At 46.2% G+C, this 18,408-nt stretch overlaps 1 protein-coding gene across 1 annotated transcript in view; it reads left to right on the top strand.

The window, feature by feature from the left end:
* Positions 1–18,408, top strand: part of LOC137331207 (myoneurin-like) — a 64,744-nt gene that overhangs the window by 26,200 nt on the left and 20,136 nt on the right. Inside the window, 1 exon segment of the mRNA XM_067994822.1 lies at positions 7,955–8,114. Within this exon segment, the coding sequence (XP_067850923.1) occupies positions 7,955–8,114 (160 nt within the window).

The raw sequence follows: 18,408 nt of genomic DNA, 5'->3' as shown, positions 1-18,408 counted from the left end.
TTTTTAAAAAGTACTTGGATGTGTACTTGACGTGCCGTAACCTACAGGGCTACGGACCAAGTGCTGGAAAGTGGGATTAAGCTGGATAGCTCTTTGTCGGCCGGTGCGGACGCGATGGGCTGAATGGCCTCCTTCTGTGTCGTAACTTTCTATGATTCTATATTCTCTGGAGTTTAGAAGAATGAGAGGTGATCTCACTGAAACGTATAAAATTCTTAGAGGGCCTGATAGGATAGTTGGTGAGAGGCAGTTTCCCCTGGCTGGAGAGTCTAGAACCAGGGGGCATAGTTTCAAGATAAGAAAGAGGTCAACCATTTAGGACTGAGATGGGGAAAAATTTCTTCACTGAGGGTTGTGAATCTTTGGAATTCTCTACCCCAGAGGGCTGTGGATGCTCAGTCATTGAGTATGTTCAAGACTGAGATCGATAGCTTTTTGGACACTAAGGTGGGGAATGGGCGGGAAAGTGGAGTTGAGGTTGAAGATCAGCCATGATCTTATTGAATGGCGGTGCAGGCTCGAGGGGCCGTATGGTCTACTCCTATTTCTTATGACAAGTTGAGAAGCCTGTTAAAAGAGCATATGGAATCCTGGGCTTTATTAATAGAGACATAGAGTACAAAAGCAAGGAAGTTATGCTAAACCTTTGTAAAACACTGGTTAGGCCTCAACTGGAGTATTGTGTTCAATTCTGGGCTGGAGAAGCTGGGATTGTTCTTCGAACAGATAAGGTTAAGGGGAGATTTGATAGAGGTGTTCAAAATCATGAACGGTTTTGACAGTAAAGAGAAACTGTTTCCAGTGGCAGAAGGGTGGGTAACCAGAGGACACAGATTCAAGGTGATCATAGAACATAAGAAATTGGAGCGGGAGTAGGCCATTCGGCCCCTCGAGCCTGCTCCACCATTCAATCAAATCATGGCTGATCTTCAAACTCAACACCACTTTCCTGCCCGATCTCCATTATCCCTTGATTCCCCTAGAGTCCAAAAATCTATCTACCTTGAATATACTCAACGACTTAGCATCCACAGCCCTCTGGGGTAAAGAATTCCAAAGATTCGCAACCCTCTGAGTGAAGAAATTCCTCCTCATCTCAGTCTTAAATGGCTGACCCCTTAACCTGTGATTATGCCCCCCAGTTCTAGAGTCTCCAGCCAGGGGAAACAACCTCTCAGCATCTACCCTGTCAAGCCCCCTCAGAATCTTTTATGTTTCAATGAGATCACCTCTCATTCTTCTAAATTCCAGAGAGTATATACCCATTCTACTCAATCTCTCCTCATAGGACAACCCTCTCATCCCAGGAATTAATCTAATAACTCTTCATTGCACCGCCTCAAAGGTAAGTATATCCTTAGATAAGGAAACCAAATCTGTACGCAGTACTCCAGGTGAGGTCTCACCAAAGCCCTGTACAATTGTAGTAAGACTTCCTTACTCTTGTACTCCAACCCCCTTGCAATAAAGGTTAACAGGCCATTTGGTTTCCTAATTGCTTGCTGTGTCTACATGCTAACTTTTTATGTTTCTTGTACCAGGACTCCCAAGTGTCTCTGGACAACAATATTTAATAGTTTCTCACCATTTAAAAAATATTTTGTTTTTCTATTCTTCCTACCAAAGTGAACAACCTCACATTTCCCATATTATACTCCATCTGCCATCTCCTTGCCCACTCACTTAACCTGTCTGTATCCCTTTGCGCTCTGTGTCCACCTCACTGCTTATTTTCCCACTTAGCTTTGCATCATCAGCAAAGTTGGATACATTACACTCAGTCCCTTCATCTAAGTCATTAATATAGATTGTAAATAGCTGAGGCCCAAGCACTGATCCTTGCGGCACCCCACTAGTTACAGCCTGCCAACCTGAAAATGACCCATTTATCCCTACCCTCTGTTTTCTGTTCGTTAACCAATCCTCTGTCGATGCTAATATATTACCCCCAACCCCATGAGTCCTTATCTTGTGTAACAACCTTTTATGTGGCACCTTACCGAATGCCTTTTGAAGATCCAAAAATACTACATCCACTGGTTCCCCTTTATTTACCCTGCTAGTTACATCCTCAAAAAACTCTAATAGATTTGTCAAACATGATTTCCCTTTCATAAAACCATGTTGACTCTGCCTAATCATATTATGATTTTCTAAGTGCCCTGTTACCACTTCCTTAATAATGGATTCCAGCATTTTCCCAATGACTGATGTCAGGCCAACTGGCCTGTGGTTCCCTGTTTTCTCTCTCACTCTGCTATTCAAGAAAGGAGGAACATTTGCTGCCTTCCAATCCACTGGGACCATTCCAGAATCTGGAGAATTTTGGAAGATCATAACCAATGCATCCACTATCTCTGCAGCCACCTCCTTTAGAACCCTCGGATGTCGGCCATCAGGTCCAGAGGATTTGTCAGCTTTTAGTCCCATTAGTTTCTCCAGTACTTTTTCTCTACTGATAATTACTTTAAGTTCCTCACTCTCATTAGCCCCTTGATTCCCCATTATTTCTGATTTGCTTTTTCTGTCTTCTACTGTGAAGACAGATACAAAATATTTGTTTAACGTCTCTGCCATTTCCTGATTCCCGATTATAATTTCTCCTGTCTCGGCCTCTAAGGGACCAACGTTTACTTTTGCTACTTTCTTCCTTTTTACATACTTGTAGAAGCTCTTACAACCTGTCTTTATATTTCTTGCAAGTTTACTTTCATATTCTATTTCTCCCTTTTTATCAATTTTTTGGTCATCCTTTGCTAGTTTCTAAAATTCTTCTAATCCTCAGGCTTAGGCCTCTTCTTTTAATCCAATACTATCCTTAACCTCTTTAGTTAGCCATGGGTGGATCACTTTTCCTGTGGAGTTTTTATTTCTCAATAGAATGTATATTCATTGAGACTATTGAAATATTTCTCTAAATGTTTGCCATTGCTTTTCAACCGTAATACCCATTAATTTCCCAACCTAGCTTCGCCAACTCGACCCTCATACCTATGTAATTGGCTTTATTTAAGTTTAAGACTCTAGCTTCGGACTTAAGTACATCACTCTGAAACTTCTTGAAATTCTATGATGATATGATCACTCTTCCCCAGAGGATCATTTACTGTGAGATTACTAATTAATCCTATCTCATTACACAATACAAGATCTAACATAGCCTGTTCCCTGGTTGGCTCCATGACCCATTGCTCTAGGAAACCGTCTGGAATGCATTCCATGAACTTGTCCTCCAAACTACCTTTGCCAATTTGATCTACCAAGTCTATATGAAGATTAAAGTCCTCCATGATTACTGTATTACCTTTGTTACAAGCTCCTATTATTTCATGATTAATACTCTGTTCAACGGTGAGCTACTATTACTGAGAGCACCTCAAAACAATGGTTGAGGGTACAACTTCGCCGAGTTCAAGAAACAGCTCACGTTTATACAGCTCAGTAACAACGCCCACCTGTCACAGAATATGGGCGTACACGTACATTCTTTATTGGCTCAGGTAGTTGGTCAATCAAAATAGGGAACCCACCCTCGAATTCCCATAGCCATCTTGATATCTTGGACCCAGGCCTGGGAAAGTGCTTTTCCCTAAGAAACTGTCTTTTATTATCAGTAGGTCTGTAGCTAGTCTCAAGGCTATATGGTCATTTATTCCTGTAGTCAGCTACCTATCTATCTAAAGGGAGGACAGCTATCAGCATGAGAAACTCAAAGTAATTACACAATTGTGCTTCTATGTGTTTTTGTGAGAAACTTTATTATGTGAGTTTAAGTGAATTAATAGAGTTAATATGGTCAAGTATCCCTTCATGCACTTCCACATTCGTGAGTTAGGTGAATTAATAGAGAGTTAATATGATCAAGTATCCCTTTATGCACTTCCACAAGGCCTTAGAGAGGGTGCAACGGAGATTTACTAGAATGGTTCCAGGGATGAGAGGTTATGTGGAGAGACAGAAGCTAAGGTTGCTCTCCTTAGAGCAGAGAAGGTTAAGGGGAGATTATGTAGAGTTGTTCAAAATCATGAACAGTTTTGATAGAGTAAATAAGGAGAAACTGCTTCCAATGGCAGAAGGGTCGTTAACCAGAGGACACAGATTTAAGGTGATTGGCAAAAGAACCAGAGGCGACATGAGGATTTTTTTTTTACGCAGGGAGTTGTTCTGATCTGGAATGCGCTGCCTGAAAGGGCGGTGGAAGCAGATTCAATAATAACTTTCAAAAGGAAATTGGATAAATACTTGAAGGGGAAAAAACTTACAGGGATATGGGGAAAGGGCAGGGGGAGTGGGATTAATTGGATAGCTCTTAGGGATATGGGGATCGGGCGGGTATTTGGAGTTGAAGCCAAAGATCATCCTTATTGAGTGGTGGAGCAGGCTGGAGGGGCCATATGGCCTACTTCTGCTCCTATTTCTTATGTTCTTATGTTCTATTAGGGGGCCTATAAACTACTCCCACCAGTATTTTCTGCCTCTTGTTATTTCTTATTTCCACCCATGCTGTTTCTAGTTCCTGATTTTCTGAGCCAAGATCCTTTATCACCACTGTCCTTATGTCATCCTTTATTATTAGGGCTACACCCCCTCCTTTTCCATTCTGCCTGTTTCTTCTAAACATCATGTACCCTAGAATATTTAGTTCCCAATCTTGATCACTTTGCAACCATGTCTCTAATAGCTGTTTAGATCAAACCCATTTATCTCTTTGTGCAGCTAATTCTTCTGTCTTGTTACGAATGCTCTGAGCATTCAAATGAAGAGCCTTTAATTTTGACTTGAGACCAATTTTTCCTGCTTTGACCTTACTTGTTGATGCTCTATTATTGGTAAACTCTCTTGCAAAAGAGCCGGAGGTGGCATGAGGGAACATTTTTTTCTGGAATGCACTGCCCGAAAGGGTGGTGGAAGCAGACTCAATACTCTCATTCAAAAGGGAATTGGACAAATGCTTGATAGGAAAAAAAAATTACAGGGCTATGGGGATAGAGCAAGGGAACGGGACTAATTGGATAGCTCTTTCAAAGAGCCAGTACAGGCATGATGGGACAAATGGCTGCCTCTTGTGTTGTATCTACTATGATAATTGAGATACAGGAGATGTTTTCACCTGAACAGAGAAGACTAAGAGATTTACTAGTATATTTCAAAATTTTGAAGAGTTTTGATAGAATGAATAGTGAAAGACTATTTTCTTTGGCTGGGGAGTCAGTGATGAGGACATCAGTTTAAAATTCTCACGAGGAAAGTGAGGAGATAGGTTGGGAGAAATTTCTTTGCACGGTTTGTAGGGGCTTGGAAAGCTTTGCTGCAGGGAGTGGCTGAGGCAGAGACCAACTTTTGAGGGAAAATGCGATCAATATTTAAAGAAGAGGGAGAGAGCGAGGCAGTGTGATTAGTTTGGGATTGATACAGGGCTATGGGAAGAGACCGGGCAGTGGGATTAATTTTGGATTGATACAGGGCTAAGGGGAGAGAGTGGGGCAGTGGGATTAATTTGCCTTGAGGAACTCCTGCAGCAATGTCGTGGGGCTGAGATGATTGGCCTCCAACAACCACTACCATCTTCCTTTGCGCTAGGTGTGACTCCAGTCATGGCTGGAGTCATACCTAGCGCAAAGGAAGATGGTAGTGGTTGTTGGAGGCCACTCATCTCAGCCCCAGGACATTGCTGCAGGAGTTCCTCAAGGCAGTGTCCTAGGCCCAACCATCTTCATGTTTCATCAATGACCTTCCCTCCATCATAAGGTCAGAAATGGGGATGTTCACTGATGATTGCACAGTGTTCAGTTCCATTCGCAACCCCTCAAATAATGAAGCAGTCCGAGCCCGCATGCAGCAAGACCTGGACAACATCCAGGCCTGGGCTGATAAGTGGCAAGTAACATTCGTGCCAGATAAGTGCCAGGCAATGACCATCTCCAACAAGAGAGAGTCTAACCACCTCCCCTTGACATTCAACGGCATTACCATCGCCGAATCCCCCACCATCAACATCCTGGGGGTCACCATTGACCAGAAACTTAACTGGACCAGCCATATAAATACTGTGGCTACGAGAGGAGATCAGAGGCTGGGTATTCTGCGGCGAGTGACTCACCTCCTGACTCCCCAAAGCCTTTCCACCATCGACAAGGCACAAGTCAGGAGTGTGATGGAATACTCTCCACTTGCTTGGATGAGTGCAGCTCCAACAACACTCAAGAAGCTCGACACCATCCAAGATAAAGCAGCCTGCTTGATTGGCACCCCATCCACCACCCTAAACATTCACTCCCTTCACCACCGGCACACTGTGGCTGCAGTGTGTACCATCCAAAGGATGCACTGCAGCAACTCGCCAAGGCTTCTTCGACAGCACCTCCCAAACCCGCGACCTCTACCACCTAGAAGGACAAGAGCAGCAGGCACATGGGAACAACACCACCTGCACGTTCCCCTCCAAGTCACACACCATCCCGACCTGGAAATATATCGCCGTTCCTTCATCGTCGCTGGGTCAAAATCCTGGAACTCCTTTCCTAACAGCACTGTGGGAGAACCATCACCACACGGACTGCAGTGGTTCAAGAAGGCGGCTCACCACCACCTTCTCAAGGGCAATTAGGGATGAGCAATAAATGCCGGCCTCGCCAGCGACGCCCACATCCCACGAACGAATAAATAAAAAAAAATTTGGATTGATACGGGGCTCGGGGGAGAGAGCGGGGCAGTGGGATTAATTTTGGATTGATACGGGGCTAGGGGGAGAGAGCGGGGCAGTGGGATTAATTTTGGATTGATACGGGGCTAGGGGGAGAGAGTGGGGCAGTGGGATTAATTTTGGATTGATACGGGGCTCAGTGGAGAGAGCGGGGCAGTGGGATTAATTTTGGATTGATACGGGGCTCGGTGGAGAGAGCGGGGCAGTGGGATTAATTTTGGATTGATACGGGGCTAGGGGGAGAGAGCGGGGCAGTGGGATTAATTTTGGATTGATACGGGGCTAGGGGGAGAGAGTGGGGCAGTGGGATTAATTTTGGATTGATACAGGGCTAGGGGGAGAGAGTGGGGCAGTGGGATTAATTTTGGATTGCTCGAACAAGTAATTGGAACGGGCTGAATGGGCACTTGTACTGTGAACCTCCATCTCTGTTTATTTTGCTCTAATTTCCATTTATATCTTTATGAAGAAGGGTGTAATTAGATGGAATAGGGTGGGAGTGTTATCAGTTGGTAAATCATTGGGCCAACATTGCAATCTTTTCATATAAGTAATTGTTGGATTACAAGTCAAATATGTACCCCAGAAAGGCAGAAGGCTGATGGAACCATGGCCTGTGAGGGTGGGTAGGACCAGTATTAAAGTAAACTTGACCTCCTCTGCCCCTGCCCCCTCTAGCACCGGGCTTCTCATTACCCCTTACTATGTTCACTCCACCGTCAGCGCTACCCATTCAGGTATTACAGGCTTATCCTCTGCAATTCTCTACCCAGTTCGCTCTTTCTTGCCTCCTACCTGCTGGCTTCCTCTTAAACCCTGCCTCAGTTCCCTATCTTAACCATTCTTGTTTCGCTTTTCCCCATGTTCTGAGTTCATAGAATCATAGAAAACTTGCAGCACAGGAGGCCATTCGGCCCATCGTGTCCGCGCCGGCTGAAAGTGAGCCACCCAGCCCAATCCCACTTTCCAGCACTTGGTCCATAGCCTTATAGGTTACAGCACTTCAGGTGCACATCCAGGTACTTTTTAAATGAGTTGAGGGTTTCTGCCTCTACCACCCTTTCAGGAAGTGAGTTCATGTTCACTGTATCCTTTTGTTAAAAAGTGTTCTGCGATGTCTTCCTACACCAGATCTGCTGTGTAGGACAGGTGTTGGATGTATATGAAGGTGTATCCTCACTTGCTATCTAGGATTTCCAATTTCACTTTGAGTCGTGCTTGCAGGCTGATCTAATCTATAACCTGTTGCAGGTGAGAAGCCCTATCAGTGTGATATGTGCGACAAAAGCTTTGCTCAGAAATGTCAGCTGGTCTTTCACAATCGCATGCATCACGGAGAGGAAAAGCCGTACGCTTGTGACGTCTGCAACCTTCAGTTTGCAACTTCCAGTAACCTGAAAATCCACGCCAGGTATCGTACATTCAGCACTTTATGTAATGTCTGTCTTTGATCTCGACCTGCCAGCCTCCCATGGACTTGCTCACAGTGAGTCGAGGGATTCACTATTTTAGAACCAAAGAGCTGTTTATGTCATGTCATCGATAATACCAGACTGAATGATTCCAGCTCAGTTTTATTCAGTGGTGTTCTGAGATTTTTGCTGGTGCTTTGGAGATTGAATTCTATATTTATAAGAACATAAGAAATAGGAGTAGGCCGTTCGGCCCCTCGAGCCTGCTCCACCATTCAATCAGATCATGGCTGATCTTCGACCTCAACCCTACTTTCTCACGCCCAATCCCCATATCCCTTGATTCCCTTAGTGTCCAAAAATCTATCAGTCTCAGTCTTGAATATACTCAATGACCCAGCGTCCACAGCCCTCTGGGGTAGAGAATTCCAAAGTTTCACAACCCTCTGAGTGAAGAAATTCCTCCTCATCTCAGTCTGAGATGGCTGACCCCTTATCTTGAGACTATGACCCTGAGTTCTAGACTCTTCATCCAGGGCAATAGCCCCTCAGCATCTACCCTGTCAAGCCCTCTAAGAATTTTATATATTTCAATGAGATCACCTTTCAATCTTCTAAACTCCAGAGTGAACAGGCCCATTCTACTCAATCTCTCCTCATAGGACAACACTCTCATCCCAGGAATTAATCCAGTGAACCTTCATTGCACCCCCTCTAAGGCAAGTATATCCTTCCTTAGGGAAGGAGACACAAAATTGTACACAGTGCTCCAGGTGTGGTCTCTCCAGAGCCTTACATAATTGCAGCAAGACATCCTTACTCTTATACTCCAACCCCATTACCATAAAGGCTAACGTACCATTTGCCTTCCTAATTACTTGCTGTACCTGCATGTTTACTTTGTGATTCATGTACAAGGATACCCAAATCGTGGAGATGAAGTCCCGTCTTCACACTGAACATCATCCAACGTGTTGTGTGGCACTACCACCGTGATAAATGGGATAGATTCAGAACAGATCAAGCAGCTCAAAACTGGGCATCCATGAGCTGTGGGCCATCAGCGGCAGCAGAATTGTATTCCAGCACAATCTGTAACCTCATGGCCTGGCATATTCCTCACTCTACCATTACCAACAAGCCGGGGGATCAACCCTGGTTCAATGAGGAGTGTAGAAGAGCATGCCAGGAGCAGCACCAGGCGACCCTAAAAATGAGGTGCCAACCTGGTGAAGCTACAACTCAGGACTACATGCATGCTAAACAGCAGAAGCAACATGCTATAGACAGAGCTAAGCGATTCCACAACCAACGGATCAGATCAAAGCTCTGCAGTCCTGCCACATCCAGTCATGAATGGTGGTGGACAATTAAACAACTAACGGGAGGAGGAGGCTCTGTAAACATCCCCATCCTCAATGATGGCGGAGTCCAGCAGGTGCTTGTGCAAAAGACAAGTCTGAAGCGTTTGCAACCATCTTCAGCCAGAAGTGTCGAGTGGATGATCCATCTTGACCTCCTCCCGATATCCCCACCATCACAGAAGCCAGTCTTCAGCCAATTCGAATCACTCCACGTGATATCAAGAAACGGCTGAGTGCACTGGATACAGCAAAGGCTATGGGCCCCGACAACATCCCAGCTGTAGTGCTGAAGACTTGTGCTCCAGAACGAGCTGCGCCTCTACCCAAGCTGTTCCAGTACAGCTACAACACTGGCATCTACCCGACAATGAGGAAAATAGCCCAGGTATGTCCAGTCCACAAAAAGCAGGACAAATCCAATCAGGCCAATTACCACCCCATCAGTCTACTCTCAATCATTAGCAAAGTGATGGAAGGTGTCATCGACAGTGCTATCAAGCGGCACTTACTCACCAATAACCAGCTCACCGATGCTCAGTTTGGGTTCCGCCAGGACCACTCGGCTCCAGACCTCATTACAGCCTTGGTCCAAACATGGACAAAAGAGCAGAATTCCAGAGGTGAGGTGAGAGTGACTTCACTTGACATCAAGGCAGCATTTGACCGAGTGTGGCACCAAGGAGCCCCAGTAAAATTGAAGTCAATGGGAATCAGAGGGCAAACTCTCCAGTGGCTGGAGTCATACCTAGCACAAAGGAAGATGGTAGTGGTTGTTGGAGGCCAATCATCTCAGCCCCAGGACATTGCTGCAGGAGTTGCTCAGGGCAGTGTCCTAGGCCCAACCATCTTCAGCTGCTTCATCAATGACCTTCCCTCCATCATAAGGTCAGAAATGGGGATGTTCGCTGATGATTCCACAGTGTTCAGTTCCATTTGCAACCCCTCAAATAATGATGCTGTCCAAGCCCGCATGCAGCAAGACCTGGACAACATCCAGGCTTGGACTGATAAGTGGCAAGTAACATTCGGGCCAGATAAATGCCAGGCAATGACCATCTCCAACAAGAGAGAGTCTAACCACCTCCCCTTGACATTCAACGGCATTACTATCGCTGAATCCCCCACCATCAACATCCTGGGGGTCACCATTGACCAGAAACTAAACTGGACCAGCTATATAAATACTGTGGCTACAAGAGCAGGTCAGAGGCTGGGTATTCTCATAGAATCATAGAAGTTTACAACATGGAAACAGGCCCTTCGGCCCAACATGTCCATGTCGCCCAGTTTATACCACTAAGCTAGTCCCAATTGCCTGCACTTGGCCCATATCCCTCTATACCCATCTTACCCATGTAACTGTCCAAATGCTTTTTAAAAGGCAAAATTGTACCCGCCTCTACTACTGCCTCTGGCAGCTCGTTCCAGACACTCACCACCCTTTGAGTGAAAAAATTGCCCCTCTGGACCCTTTTGTATCTCTCCCCTCTCACCTTAAATCTATGTCCCCTCGTTATAGACTCCCCTACCTTTGGGAAAAGATTTTGACTATCTACCTTATCTATGCCCCTCATTATTTTATAGACTTGTATAAGATCACCCCTCAACCTCCTACTCTCCAGGGAAAAAAGTCCCAGTCTATCTAACCTCTCCCTATAAGTCAAACCATCAAGTCCCGGCAGCATCCTAGTAAATCTTTTCTGCACTCTTTCTAGTTTAATAATATGCTTTCTATAATAGGGTGACCAGAACTGTACACAGTATTCCAAGTGTGGCCTAACTAATGTCTTGTACAACTTCAACAAGACATCCCAACTCCTGTATTCAATGTTCTGACCAATGAAACCAAGCAAGCTGAATGCCTTCTTCACCACCCTATCCACCTGTGACTCCACTTTCAAGGAGCTATGAATCTGTACTCCCAGATCTCTTTGTTCTATAACTCTCCCCAACGCCCTACCATTAACGGAGTAGGTCCTGGCCCGATTCGATCTCCCAAAATGCATCACCTCACATTTATCTAAATTAAACTCCATCTGCCATTCATCGGCCCACTGGCCCAATTCATCAAGATCCCGTTGCAATCCCAGATAACCTTCTTCACTGTCCACAATGCCACCAATCTTGGTGTCATCTGCAAACTTACTAACCATGCCTCCTAAATTCTCATCCAAATCATTAATATAAATAACAAATAACAGCGGACCCAGCACCGATCCCTGAGGCACACCGCTGGTCACAGGCCTCCAATTTGAAAAACAACCCTCTACACCCACCCTCTGTCTTCTGTCGTCAAGCCAATGTTGTATCCAATTGGCTACCTCACCTTGGATCCCGTGAGATTTAACCTTATGTAACAACCTACCATGCGGTACCTTGTCAAAGGCTTTGCTAAAGTCCATGTAGACCACGTCTACTGCACAGCCCTCATCTATCTTCTTGGTTACCCCTTCAAAAAACTCAATCAAATTCGTGAGACATGATTTTCCTCTCACAAAACCATGCTAACTGTTCCTAATCAGTCCCTGCCTCTCCAAATGCCCGTAGATCCTGTCTCTCAGAATACCCTCTAACAACTTACCCACTACAGATGTCAGGCTCACCGGTCTGTAGTTCCCAGGCTTTTCCCTGCCGCCCTTCTTAAACAAAGGCACAACATTTGCTACCCTCCAATCTTCAGGCACCTCACCTGTAGCGGTGGATGATTCAAATATCTCTGCTAGGGGACCCGCAATTTCCTCCCTAACCTCCCATAACGTCCTGGGATACATTTCATCAGGTCCCGGAGATTTATCTACCTTGATGCGCGTTAAGACTTCCAGCACCTCCCTCTCTGTAATATGTACACTCCTCAAGACATCACTATTTATTTCCCCAAGTTCCCTAACATCCATGCCTTTCTCAACCGTAAATACCGATGCGAAATATTCATTTAGGATCTCACCCATCTCTTGTGGTTCCGCACATAGATGACCTTGTTGATCCTTCAGAGGCCCTACTTTCTCCCTAGTTACTCTTTTGCCCTTTATGTATTTGTAGAAGCTCTTTGGATTCACCTTTGCCTTATCTGCCAAAGCAATCTCATGTCCCCTTTTTGCCCTCCTGATTTCTCTCTTACCTCTACTCCGGCAATCTCTATACTCTTCAAGGGATCCACTTGATCCCAGCTGTCTATGCATGTCATATGCCTCCTTCTTCTTTTTGGCTAGGGCCTCAATCTCCCGAGTCATCCAAGGTTCCCTACTTCTACCAGCCTTGCCCTTTACTTTATAAGGAATGTGCTTACCCTGAACCCTGGTTAACACATTTTTGAAGGACTCCCACTTACCAGACGTCCCTTTGCCTGCCAACAGACTCTCCCAATCAACTTCTGAAAGTTCCTGTCTAATACCATCAAAATTGGCCTTTCCCCAATTTAGAATTTTAACTTTTGGGCCAGACCTATCATTCTCCATAGCTATCTTAAAACTAATGGAATTATGATCACTGGTCCCAAAGTGATCCCTCACTAACACTTCTGTCACCTGCCCTTCCTTATTTCCCAAGAGGAGGTCAAGTTTTGCCCCCTCTCTAGTCGGGCCATCCACATACTGAATGAGAAATTCCTCCTGAATACACTCAACAAATTTCTCTCCATCCAAGCCCCTAATGCTATGGCTGTCCCAGTCAATGTTGGGAAAGTTAAAGTCCCCTACTATTACCACCCTATTTTTCTTGCAGCTGTCTGTAATCTCCTTACATATTTGCTCCTCAATTTCCCGTTGACTATTTGGGGGTCTGTAGTACAATCCTATCAACGTGATCTCTCCCTTCTTATTTTTCAGTTCTACCCATATCGACTCCGTGGGCGAACCCTCGGATATATCCTCTCTCATTACTGCCGTGATGTTCTCCCTAATCAAGAACGCAACTCCCCCTCCTCTCTTACCTCCTGCTCTATCTTTCCTATAGCATCTGTACCCTGGAATATTTAGCTGCCAGTCCTGCCCCTCCCTTAGCCATGTTTCAGTAATAGCTATAACATCCCAGTCCCATGTACCCATCCATGCCCTGAGTTCATCTGCCTTGCCCATCAGACTTCTTGCATTGAAATAAATGCAGTTTAATCTAGACTTCCCTTGGTCTTTGCCCTGCTTTCTCAGACCATCTGTCCGGTCATGTTCTGTGCACTCTCCCTTACTGCCTTTTGTTTCTGTCACCACTTTACTTCCCACTGACTTCCTGCATCGATTCCCATCCCCCTGCCACTTTAGTTTAAGCCCTCCCCAACAGCACAAGCAAACACTCCCCCAAGGACATTGGTTCCAGTCCTGCCCAGATGCAGACCGTCCAATTTGTACTGGTCCCACCTCCCCCAGAACCGGTTCCAATGTCCCAGGAATTTGAATCCCTCCCTCTTGCACCATCTCTCAAGCCACGTATTCATCCTTGCTATCCTGTCATTCCTACTCTGACTAGCCCGTGGCACTGGTAGCAATCCTGAGATTACTACCTTTGAGGTCCTACTTTTTAGTTTAACTCCTAACTCCCTAAATTCAGCTTGTAGGACCTCATCCCGTTTTTTACCTATATCGTTGGTACCTATATGCACCACGACAACTGGCTGTTCACCCTCCCCCTCCAGAATGTTCTGCAGCCGCTCCGAGACATCACTGACCCTTGCACCGGGGAGGCAACATACCATCCTGGAGTCTCGGTGCGTCCGCAGAAACGCCTGTCTATTCCCCTTACAATCGAGTCCCCTATCACTATAGCTCTGCCACTCTTTTTCCTGCCCTCCTGTGCAGCAGAGCCAGCCACGGTGCCATGAACCTGGCCGCTGCCACCTTCCCCTGTGGCCATCCCCCTCTCCTGTTTGAGAGGGGAATGGCCACAGGGGACCCCTGCACTACCTGCCTGCACCTCTTACTCTTCCTGGTGGTCACCCATTCACTTCCTGTACTGCCTTTACCTGCGGTGTGACCAACTCGCTAAACGTGCTATCCACGAGTTTCTCTGCATCGCCGATGCTCCACAGTGAGTCCACCCGCAGCTCCAGCTCCGAGATACGATCGGTCAGTAGCTGCAGGTGGACACACTTCCTGCACACATGGTCGGCAGGGACACTGGTAGTGTCCATTACTTCCCACATCTTGCAGGAGGGGCATATCACAGGTGCGAGGTCTGCTGCCATGATTTGCCTTAGCTTAGTTACCCCTTTTAAATTACGTTGAAATTTGAAAATGTTATCTATACTAGGGACCTAGGTTCACTAAAAAAAACTACCTGCTATAAAAGCTGCTTAGTTTCCCAATGCCCTAATTTAGAGAAGAAAAAAAACAGTAATACTCACCAACCAATCACTTACCTGCTGTCCTGTGACGTCACTCCTTGGTTTTCTGCTGTTGTTTTTGATCCGATCAGGTCTGCCGCCGCTCTGGTCTCGGGCCTCGGGCCGCCGCTCTTTTATCCCCGCTCTCGGTCTCTCTCCTCTGCGGCGAGTGACTCACCTCCTGACTTCCCAAAGCCTTTCCACCATCTACAAGGCACAAGTCAGGAGTGTGATGGAATACTCTCCACTTGCCTGGATGAGTGCAGCTCCAACAACACTCAAGAAGCTCGACACCATCCAGGACAAAGCAGCCCGCTTGATTGGCACCCCATCCACCACCCTAAACATTCACTCCCTCCACCACCGGCGCACAGTGGCTGCAGTGTGTACCATCCACAGGATGCACTGCAGCAACTCGCTAAGGCTTCTTCGACAGCACCTCCCAAACCCGCGACCTCTACCACCTAGAAGGACAAGAGCAGCAGGCACATGGAAACAACACCACCTGCACGTTCCCCTCCAAGTCACACACCATCCCGACTTGGAAATATATCGCCGTTCCTTCATCGTCGCTAGGTCAAAATCCTGGAACTCCCTTCCTAACAGCACTGTGGGAGAACCTTCACCAGACGGACTGCAGCGGTTCAAGAAGGCGGCTCACCACCACCTTCTCAAGGGCAATTAAGGATGGGCAATAAATGCCGGCCTCACCAGCGACGCCCACATCCCATGCACAAATTTTAAAAAAGAGCTGAATTCCAGAGGTGAGGTGAGAGTGACTGCCCTTAACATCAAGGCAGCAATTTGACCGTATGGCACCAAGTGGCCCTCGTAAAATTGAAGTCAGTGGGAATCGGGGAAAACTCTCCAATGGTTGGAGTCATACATAGCACAAAGGAAGATGCTAGTGGTTGTTGGAGGCCAATCATCTCAGCCCCAGGACATTGCTGCAGGAGTTCCTCAGGGCAGTTTCCTAGGTCCAACCGTCTTCAGCTGCTTCATCAGTGACCTTCCCCCAATCATAAGGTCAGAAATGGGGATGTTCGCTGATGATTGCACAGTGTTCAGTTCCATTCGCAACCCCTCAGATAATGAAGCAGTCCGTGCCCGCATGCAGCAAGACCTGGACAACATCCAGGCTTGGGCTGATATGTGGCAAGTAACATTCACGCCAGACAAGTGACAATGACCATCTCCAACAAGAGAGAGTCTAACCACCTCCCCCTTGACATTCGATGGCATTACCATCACCGAATCCCCCACCATCAACATCCTGGGGGTCACCATTGACCAGAAACTTAACTGGACCAGCCACATAAATACTGTGGCTACAAGAGCTGGTCAGATGCTGGGTATTCTGCGGTGAGTGACTCACCTCCTGACTCCCCAAAGCCTTTCCACCATCTACAAGGCACAAGTCAGGAGTGTGATGGAATACTCTCCACTTGCCTGGATGAGTGCAGCTCCAACAACACTCAAGAAGCTTGACACCATCCAGGACAAAGCAGCCCGCTTGATTGGCACCCCATCCACCACCCAAACATTAACTCCCTTCACCACCGGCGCACCGTGGCTGCAGTGTGTACCATCCACAGGATGCACTGCAGCAACTCGCCAAGGCTTCTTCGACAGCACCTCCCAAACCCGCGACCCCTACCACCTAGAAGGACAAGGGCAGCAGGCAAATGGGAGCAACACCACCTGCACGTTCCCCTCCAAGACACACACCATCCCGATTTAGAAATATATCGCTGTTCCTTCATCGTTACTGGGTCAAAATCCTGGAACTCCTTTCCTAACAGCACTGTGGGAGAACCTTCACCGCACGGACTGCAGCGGTTCAAGAAGGTGGCTCACCACCACCTTCTCAAGGGCAATTAGGGATGGGCAATAAATGCCGGTCTCGCCAGCGACGCCCACATCCCATAAATGAACAATAAAGAAAAACTGGGAGAATGGAATAGAGTCCTTACAGGAAGCCGGGTGGGAGAAAGTGTAATCAAAGTAGCTGTGTGAGTCGGTGGTCTTATAATAGATATTGTTTAACAGCCTATCCCCAGAATTGGAGATAGTGAAGTCGAGAAAGGGAGGGGAAGAGTCGGAGATGGACCATGTGAAGGCGAGGGAAGGGTGGAAATTGGAAGCCAAGTTGATGAAATTTTCCAGTTTGGAGCGAGAGCAGGAAACAGCACCGATACAGTCATCAGTACCGGAAAAAGAGGTGAGGGAGGGGACCTGAGTAGGACTGGAACAAAGAATGTTCTACGTATGCCCAAAAAGGCATTCATAGCTAGGACCCATATGGGCTATATTCCCATAACGACATCTTTTATTTGGAGGAAGCGAGTGGAGTCAAAGCAGAATTTGTTCAATATAAGAACAAGTTCAGCCAGGTGGAGGAGGGTGGTGGTGGATGAGGACTGGTTGGGCCTCCGTTCAATCTTAAAGACCTCTATCAGGTCACCCCTCAGTCTTTTTTCTAGCATGTTTAGCCTTTCCTGATCGTTACAGCCTCTCAGTTTTAGTACCATCCTTGTAAATTGTTTTTACACCTTCTCCAATGCCTCTATCCTTTTTGTAATATGGAGACCAGAACTGTTCACTGTACTCCAAGTGTGGTCTAACCAAGATTCAATACAAGTTTAACGTAACTACACTGCTATTCAATTCTATCCCTCTAGAAATGAACCCCGGTGCTTGGTTTGCCTTTTTCGTGGCCTTATTAACCTGCGTCACTACTTTTAGTGATTTGTGTATCTGTACCCCATGACTCCTTTGCTCCTCTACCCCATTTAGACTCTTATTACCCAAGCTGTATGTGGCCTCCCTATTCTTCCTATCAAAATACACCACCCCACACTTATCTATATTGAAATTCATTTGCCCATTCTACAAGTTTATTAATGTCTTCTTGCATTTTAACACATTCTTTGTATTAACTACACCCCCCTCCCAATTTCGTGTCCGCAAATTTTGACATTGTACTTCCGATTCCCGAATCCAAATCATGAATGTAAATTGTGAACACCAGTGGTCCCAGCACCGATCCCTGTGGAACATCACTTCCCACCTTTTGCCAGCCTGAGTAGCTACCCTTAACCCCTACTCTCTGTTTTCTGTTTTGTAGCCAGATTGCTATCCATTCTGCTACCTATCCCCTGACTCCACATCCTCTGACCTTAGTCATGAGCCTACGATTCGGTACCTTATCAAAGGTCCTTATTGAAAATCCAAATATATTACATTTACTGCATTAGGAAGGAAACGGTGCTGGATCTAGTTCTGTGAAATGAAGGGGGGCAGGTGGAGCATGTTTCAGTGGGGGAGCATTTTGGGAACAGTAATCATAATATCATTAGGTTTAGAATAGTTATGGAAAAGGACGAGGAACAATCAAATGTGAAAATACTTAACTGGAGGAGGATTAATTTCAGTGAGTTAATAAGGGATCTTGCCCAGGTGGATTGGAATCAAAAATTGGTAGGCGAAACAGTAATTGAACAATGGGAGGCCTTCAAAGAGGAGTAGGTTTGAGTACAGAGTAGACACATCCCTACGAGGGGGAAGGGAAGGCCATCCAAAGCTAGAGCTCCGTGGGTGACTAAAGATTATAGAGAT

This window comes from Heptranchias perlo, chromosome 13 (assembly GCF_035084215.1).
Source record: "Heptranchias perlo isolate sHepPer1 chromosome 13, sHepPer1.hap1, whole genome shotgun sequence".
Classification (NCBI taxonomy): Eukaryota; Metazoa; Chordata; class Chondrichthyes; order Hexanchiformes; family Hexanchidae; genus Heptranchias; species Heptranchias perlo.
This window is presented reverse-complemented; position numbering and strand designations above follow the sequence as displayed.